An 8891-nucleotide genomic window follows, 5' to 3' on the forward strand; every position below is an offset into this window, starting at 1 on the left:
ACAATGTACAATCTAACAGTTGCAAAGAACAGTCAAGTATGCTCCATAGTATGCTCCATAGTTACATAAAACATAACTTAAGTTGCTAAAACAGTGCTAAATGAGAACTTCCCGATTCTAAATTAGTATTCTACATCATATTGACAAGGTTTGCAAAACTGTTTGAAGTGTGAAGGTTTGCAAAACCTTCACACTTTCAAGTCATCTTAAAAATTTACTTTTTTCTTCTCTTAAGCGTTAAGGTGCATGATGTGCATATTTGTAAATGATACACTATGTGCTTTGTGCACTTCATTAAGACTAATACACTAAGTACTGTATAACCGCTGACATATTATGCCCTAATGCCTGCTGCTTTGTAAGTTGCTTCATTAGTGTCACACTTTCATCCACCACAAGTATATGATTTTGCTACCTTATAAGTAATACAAAGTACCTGTACCTGATGCAGTGTGATCACATGCTTTCCAAGGCTGCATTTGATCACATACAGTAAAAATAGTAATAGTGAAAAAAATAGTATGATGTATTATTACAATTTAATAAATATTTTCTATTTAAATATATTTTAAAATATCATATAGCAAAGTTGAATTTTCAGCCAATGTTCCAGTTTTTAATGTGTGGAAGCGTGATGCTTTTTTTTCAGGATTCTGTTGTATATAGAGCTCAAAAGAACTGAATTTATTTATTTGATTTTCTTTCTTTATTAGACATTACAGTCGCATTTGATCAACTAATTGCATCTTTTCTGAATAAAAATAACACTAAGTGACTGTGTCAGAGAAGAGAAGAGAAGAGAAGAGAAGAGAAGAGAAGAGAAGAGAAGAGAAGAGAAGAGAAGAGAAGAGAAGAGAAGAGAAGAGAAGAGAAGAGAAGAGAAGAGAAGAGAAGAGAAGAGAAGAGAAGAGAAGAGAAGAGAAGAGAAGAGAAGAGAAGAGAAGAGAAGAGAAGAGAAGAGAAAGCAATGGGTGGGTCTCTTTTAGACCATAAAAAGTACAACATATTCATGTGACTGTAAATCTGCCAGTTGTTATAAAAAAAAATGTAATAAAACACTCAATTCAGCTGGGAATTTGATATTCCACAAGGACAATTACTGGGCTTTGCGAGGATTCTCACACCTCGTAGACTTCCCTTTTTAGATCATTCCCGTCACAACAGCCCCATTCAGTCAGGCACTGAACACATGAATAACAGAAAAATGTAACCGCATTATATCACTGACTTTAGGAAGAGAGCTGTGTGGTTAAAATACAAAGGTATTCATTCTATTAAGCCAAAGAGCAAATTTAAAAGAACAGCATTTCACACTTCAGCATAAACGATACTAATTTAATGTACACGTGCTTCAACTATTTAATGTTTGCAGAGATTTGTAACTTCCACATTTGCACAACATTCCTGTTGATGAACATTCCTGCCTCTACATTCTTTAATGGCCCACTGAGGAACACGACACTTTTTCCTCAGCCCTTCAGGAATGAAAGAATCAGATCCTCAGGCTATGGCAAGACAGACTCACTGAGCACCACATTACCAGCACATGCATGTCCCGGCCTGTCAGAAAGCTCACGCGGCATAACTGCCCAGTGACCTGCTATAGTAGGATAATGATATATATTGTCATGAACACAGGTGATTTACGATTGATTGCTCTGCACTTCAGGCATCCCATAAATCCCTAAAGAAGCCTAGCACCATATTGCCTCCAGATAACAAACCTTTAACTGTATGGTACAGCTGTAGTGTTATCTGTGAATGACAGCTATCTTGCTATTACACACAGCTCTGTTTTTAAAGTCAGCGCTATAATGCGGCGTTACATTATGTTCTTCATCTGTTCAGTGCCTATGGTGAAAATTATATTATGAGCAGATGGTAATTAAATATTATTAGTTTACCCATAGCAATGCAGACATCTGTATTGACTCCCCTGTCTAAACTAAATAAAAGGAGCCAACAGAGGAGGAGGTGGGGTTTGTATTTCACACAGCGATTTCTCATGATTTCTCTTTGTTCTTAATGCCATTAAAGTATGGGTGGACACAGAGTCTGGCAGCAGGAGTTGAATCTTAATCCCAGACAAGGGATTAGCATCCACACTCATTGCGAACAGTGCGATTCAGTTTTGCAAGAGACTGTGATCATAATGCTGTAGATAATTCTCAATGTGTAATGGTGCATGTTTTTTTCCCCAATGACATCTGCAATCCACTTTAATTCCAATTTTTAATAATGTGCTAAGGTTTGGTTTAGGCTACAATTACGAAAACACTAAATTACTTGCCTTAAATTGATAAGAACAATTTTAATACTATAACAATGACAGAACTTTTGACAATATTTTAAAGATTTAAATTTTTTTTTAGTAATTTCATTCAGCAAGTATATACACATTCAATTGACAGTAAAGAATTTTACATTGTTAGCAAAATTTCTATTTCAAATAAATAGAAATATCACTGTTCTATTTAACTTCATATACAGAAAATATTTCTGGTGTCTGAAAAAAAAAAATGTAACTGTTACTTGAGCACCAAATCAGCAAATTAATGATTTCTGAAAGATCATGTGACCCTGAAGACTGGAGCAGTCGGCGCTGAAAATTCAGCCTTCCCATAGCAGGAATACATTACATGTTTACATATATTAGATAGAAAACACTTCAGAATATTCAGGGTTTTTTTGTTTGTTTTTTACGTAGTGATAAAGGAGACGTCTTTCAAAATCAAGACATATAACAAACTTTTGAATAGCAAATTATTGCTATTTTCCAACACATCAATACTCCAATGAGTTTTTGCAATACCTCATGTCACATTTTTTATTTAAAATACTGCTTTGATTTTCAATTTTACATTTTTTACCTAACATCAAAATATCATGTAAAAGAATTTAACATTTACTGGACCCGGAACAATCACATTAAATGAGAATTTTATTTATAAGCAAACAAAAATAACTATTTACAAATCTCTATTTTTTTCATTAAGTGAAAAGATGCACTAACCCACTATCAACTTGAATAGCTTGTCAATGTGTGATAAAAACAATATAAACAGGGGAAAAAGGCCATCACTTTTGGGCTTACATAGTTAAATTAATCACAGTGCTAACTGATGTTTGTCAAAACATTCTCAGTGCAATTTGAACTTAACTAAAAAAAATGGCCATTTATTTCTCTTGGCACCATAAGGACTACAGTTAAGTGGTTTTTATATTAAAACAATACAACAAAACAAAAATGGCTTTGATAAAGTTTTTTTTTTTTTTTTTTTGCACTGTAGTACATTTCATCAACTTTAACACATTGACACCTCCTGTTTCATCAATATTTACAAGGACCATATATGGTCATGTGACAGATGCACAGGGATGTTAAGACCAGATCAAATCAGAGTGGACCAGGCAATTTACTACAAATCTCTCACTGAGAATGTAATTTGTGTATCAGATGGGTCGTTTCATCACCTTTAGTCGCTGTTGTGATCTCCATCATCACCTTTAGATTCAGATGGAACAGGCTTCGATTTTGCTTTCTTTGCATTTTTTTGCTGCCCTGATGGCTTTGGACAGGGCTGCAGAGCTTGTGATATGTCTGTCAAGGTCCAACATTCTTCCTTTAATGCGTGTTCTTCCAATGTGAATTGACCCTGCTTCGTCCGGGTCAGTTCTTTGATGTGAGCACAGGACGACAGACCTGCAGGGGGTATGGGGTAAAACTCAGATTGTAAATGTCAAGTTAATAACATTTATCAAATATTACAAGAAATAAATATCTTTAGATGGTTACCTTTGGCCAGATCATCAACCAGACTTCTGACATAAAATCCACCTCCACACTCAACATCTGTAAAAGCAAACAGTACCTTTAACTTGGAAGAAAAAGTCAAGCTGTTTAGCATGACACATTGATTTATATAACATATAAAATATATAATTTAATGTATTTAACGGTCTTAAAGTCACCATTATAAATCAAAATTGACAATTCTTGTTTGTTTTCCATGCACATAAAAGGGATAGTTCACCCAAAAATGAAAATTTGATGTTTATCTGCATACCCCCAGTGCATCCAAGATGTATGTGTATAATCTTTGCCTATAAAGCATGTCAATGGGGTGTTTTCTATGAGAGCCACTATGAGTAAAAGACACATAGACATATGAATCCATATTAAACCCTTAAACCCTGTGGCTCGTGGTGACACACTGATGTCTTAAGAAGACACGAAAAACAATCGGTTTCTGTGAGAAACCGAACAGTATTTGTTATTTTTTTTACCTCATATCAGACGAATCTCATACAATATTCCCAATGCCATTACTTCCGCCAGAAGAAGGTCAAAACCCAGCGCGATCATAGTAGTGTTGCAAGTATTGCGAAACCCTTCTATTACAAACGGTACGATATGGAATTTTATTAGTACCGGCTCTTTAGGGAGGACAGTGCTAATATGAGCTGTATTTCTTAATTTGCGTCGATGTGTGTCAGCAGGTGTCAGGACGTGTCTGCAGGACGTGTCTGCTCTGCTTCAGTCATTCACTTAACATTGGAAATAGAAGAGTTAAATACAAGCGCAGTGCATGACTAAGAAAGCAACAGGAATATGCACGCATAAGAAGAAAAAACGTGGCGCGGGACGTGCTCACGCCCCCGGACTCTTACCTGAAGCGCGCGCACACGCCTTTCAGACAGAATGCGATCGCGATTTAATTCTTTCGCGGATTATTGTTTGGGTTTGAATGGTCAAAAATATGTAAAAATGCAATATGTAAAAAGTATTCAGGTAAACACAGTCAGATATGTCTTTAGTGAATGTATTTCACTATTTCACTAAGTATTTCATATTCTGTGTGATTAATTAAAAAATTAAAAATAAATATGTATAAAGTAAAATAAAGTATAGTTAAATTATAGAGTGTTATATTTGATTATTTAATTAATTTATTTATATATATATATATATATATATATATATATATATATATATATATATATATATATATATATATATATATATATAGCACTGTTTTTGCCATATTGTTTGTAGTTTGCATTTTTTGCTTATTTCTAAAAACAAAGATACAATAAAAAAAATCTAGATTATACTTGTAACATTACATTTAAAAAATATTAAATTACTCGTATCATGAAATAAGATTTTGGTCATCCCAACCTTCTGAATCCCAATTCAGAAGCTAAAGGTTAGTGAATGATAACATGATTGATAATGTGATCTCTGTAAGGATGTTCACACTGGCATGTAGTTATTATTATTAGAGGAGGGAATGGACAAAAACCAGGGCAGGAACATGCTGGCCAAGTGAATTTTTTGTTTAAAAAAATAAAACAATGTATAATAAGTTCTGTTGTCATATTATCTGTTTTGTTTTTTTATCATACTTCTACTAATAGTTCTACTATTTGTGTAACTGTATTTAAATAGGGCAAACGTGGAGGTGTTTGGTCACTTCTAACTTGATCTCTGTTTGGTACCATCGTGAATGAACTGGGCTTAGTGGGCTAAGCTAAATGCTATCAGATCGTCACCTCGCGTCAGAGCGATTAAAAGCCTGCACTGAGACGAGAGAGGTATGTATCAACTTGTCTTAGTTAAGGGAATAACATAGTTTAATATGAAAAAGCGGTGGAGTATCCCTTTAACATGATGATTGATGGAGAAGCAATAGGTCGTTGCCAGTTGATCACATCTCTTGTGGTCTGACTGGTTGAAGGACTATCCAATTGCGTAGTTATTCGAATAATGCCAGTTGATCATGCTTTTTGTAGAGTAGGAAATACAGAGCAGACCAATTTTCAGACCAATGTTCAATCTTAAATTGAGCCAGACAACATCGGCACGGCTCCTCAGTGCAAATGAATCTAATGTTTTGAGGAGTGTGTGAGGCTGTCATTCATTCACCGCACCGGGATGGATACTGTACTCTGGAATCACAGATTCTACATCTTGGAAGTATGAGCAAAATAAGAATTTTCCCCACAAAATGTCATCAGAACAAGTAACATGTCTGCCCCTTTTGTTCTGATCCACTAAGAAAAAAGGTGTTACAATAAATCACGCTGATTAAATCTAATGATCACTATTAGCGGCATCCAATAGCCACATAGGGGCTAGATAGCGGGCTCGTGACTCGTTCGCTTCGTCGTCTTGATATTAAAGAAAGACGATTTAGTTTGCCTTCTTGGGTTTTATTTCCACATCTAACTAGTACGATACGGTCAACAGAAAGTTGGCTCCCACTACTCGCCCCTTCCAACCAATAACAAACAATATGACAAAGGAAATAATAAAGGAAAACGGAAGTGATCACCTGTGCCCCAGTGACTGTGAATAACCAATTAGAAATAACAAGAATTAACGCACTTACAATCGCTTAGCTCACAATCACATCACATCAAACTGTGCAAATTATTATTCAGTGCATAACCGGGCATTATTATTGTTCTACTTAACCATATTCTCACATGGTTTAATGTTAACAACATCAGCATTGTGTGAATGTTTATTTAGTGTGTATTACCGTTACCTGTAGAGTTCCGTACAGCCTAATCTTTTGCTTTTGACTACAGGTGAATCTCCAGTCGTTACTGATGATTGTTATTTGGTCCTTTCTTGATTAGAAACCACCATCAAAATTATACATTTAATTATTCTAGCTGCTATAAAAAAAAGGCTATAAATGATCCACCACCTGCAGCATCCAGCGGAAATCCACCTATACCACTCAAATTATAACACAATATTACAAGCTTACCGTTGTGAATCGGGCTAAGGTAAGGAGATAGTTTTGAACACTGGCTGGTTCGTACTTGCTCAAAAAATTATTTTTAAATTAAAAGAATTACAGACTGCAGCTTTAAATTTATGTGACCTCAATCTCTAATCAAAATAAATTTCCCCCTCTTGCAGTGACATCTCGACTCTTCACTGATGTTTTCACCGATGTGACGGTGGGACAGCCTGTCCCTCACATGACACTTCAGCAATAGCAAACCACAACAATCCAATAAATTCCTGATGGAATGGATCGATAAGCCGATAATTTCACAATAGGGGGGAAAGAAATATTGCAATTTTCCTTTCATGGAGACTTTAGTAGTGTAGTTATGAAAATGTATTTGCTATGTGTACAAGGGCATGTACTATTACCTATCATATCTTTCCAAATTACTGACCTATAGTGAAAAGTGGGGGGCTGAAGTCTTGTAAAGAGAGACTGTACACCGTAACTGGACGTGCAGGTTTAGCCTCAACCTCCTGACCTTGCTTGAGAAGGACAGACATGCGCTTGCCATCCTTCTTCAGTGCTGAATATCTGTAAATGCAAATATCCAAATGCATATGATGTCAATAAACATAAATCTTTGCAACATCAATGAAGAGCATATTATATATCAAGCAGAATGATTTGGCTTACAGAGGTGGAACCTGCATAATTTCACCCGTAAACTGCTTCAGCTTCTCCTCAAAAGCCTCTTTTGTGATGTGATCTGGAAAAAGTTCTTAACTTTATACGCTTCTGTGAGATATCCATTCCCTCATCACAACCAAAGCCACAAAATTATGATTCTTACCATAACTCTTCTCTTCAACAACATTTCCAGTGACGTCAAGAGAGTCTGTTGCTTTGCCTAATTCTCCAACAGCTCTGTATTTCTATGAGAAATACCATATAATTGAATGTACGGTAATAAAAGATGGGAATGACAAGTGTAGAACGACATGAAAACAAAAGTGACCCAGAAAATACTTACCTTTGATCCTGCAAGCATTGTGGTGAGCATCTTTGTTCCTTCACCAATTCCAACCACTGCAAAACATTACTTTTAAGTCATACTTTTTAATGTATTTTATATTACTGCATATTCTTTTGTATATTATTCGAACTAGAGAAAAGAAAACATCCAAAATACACTTTATATTTCACATTTTCAACTACAAAAAAAATATATTTTCTGGGAATGTAATTTCTGGGAAAATAGCTGCTGCAACTTCATCAATGCTCTCGGTGTAATTTTGTATTTGTATCAATTTTCACAAAGGAATAATATGATTGAGTATATTTACCAAGTACACCAGAAGCATTGCTGTCCAGGGTGCCGCCATGGCCAATTTTGAAAGGTTGCTTCTTCCTTTTCCGAGGGTTGGGATTTGCAATACCTGCCTCTGTGTAAAGATAAACTCGTTATACAAAAAAGTATTCTGATAGCTGTCTTATAACTATCTATTTCCCCAATGCAGAGGAGTGACATGAAGGTGAACCGCAATAGATGAATCACGATGCCCTAAAAGAACACGTACCTTTTAAAAGCGCCTTCTTCAGTGCGTTTAAAACGTCAGCTGAGGTGGGACCTTGTTTCTTATAGATGGCAAATATACCATGCAGAGACTGCAGTTTGGATAATGAACCGTTCTGTACAGTTGATACACCAGCCATGCTTGTTTTTTATTTCGCGGCACACTGTGATGACGTCATTCATATGTTGGTATTTGTAGTTCTTTCGCGAGTGCCCATCGTTTAGTGTCTGTCTAGGGTCTATCTGCGTAAACACTTTGCATAATAGCAAAAATCCAGCCGTAACACTAATAATCAAACATATTCCTGCAAAACAGTATTTTAAGAATAAAGAATAAAGAGTATTCTGCTATGCCTTCAACAAGTAGGCTATTTTATTTTTGACCGCAGTTCGAAATTTGTCACTTAATCCACGGCTCTTACCTGCCCCGGGACAAAGCTTGCAAATGCCACATGCAAATCTAACTTTAAATGAAGTACGAAAACTGACTCTAGATCAGTTGCGGCTTACTTTTATGTCACATATCGCGTGCTGCGAGCGTGCGAAATGCAGACGTCTCGGCTTAC

General features: G+C 35.8%; 1 protein-coding gene across 1 annotated transcript; it reads right to left on the reverse strand.

Annotated features, from left to right (window-relative positions):
* Positions 1-2928: 2928 nt before the first annotated feature.
* On the reverse strand, positions 2929-8587 carry trub1 (TruB pseudouridine (psi) synthase family member 1). Its single transcript, XM_067430609.1, has 8 exons — positions 8330-8587; positions 8096-8194; positions 7783-7838; positions 7603-7684; positions 7446-7518; positions 7204-7343; positions 3797-3853; positions 2929-3703 (listed from the first exon to the last, which is right to left on the reverse strand). Exons 1-8 carry the CDS (start codon positions 8463-8465, stop codon positions 3477-3479), a joined length of 870 nt encoding a protein of 289 aa, XP_067286710.1. The 5' UTR covers positions 8466-8587; the 3' UTR covers positions 2929-3476.
* Between the last annotated feature and the right edge of the window lie 304 nt (positions 8588-8891).

This window comes from Pseudorasbora parva, chromosome 21 (genome assembly GCF_024679245.1).
Source record: "Pseudorasbora parva isolate DD20220531a chromosome 21, ASM2467924v1, whole genome shotgun sequence".
NCBI lineage: Eukaryota > Metazoa > Chordata > Actinopteri > Cypriniformes > Gobionidae > Pseudorasbora > Pseudorasbora parva.

Excerpts from the sequence above, each read along its gene's own strand:
- trub1 (XM_067430609.1), bottom strand. The coding sequence starts at position 8,465 with ATGGCTGGTGTATCAACTGTACAGAACGGTTCATTATCCAAACTGCAG. Across the intron at positions 7,839-8,095 it reads CAATGCTTCTGGTGTACTTG|TGGTTGGAATTGGTGAAGGA; the intron begins GTAAATATACTC and ends AATGTTTTGCAG. Across the intron at positions 7,519-7,602 it reads TGTTGAAGAGAAGAGTTATG|ATCACATCACAAAAGAGGCT; the intron begins GTAAGAATCATA and ends AACTTTTTCCAG.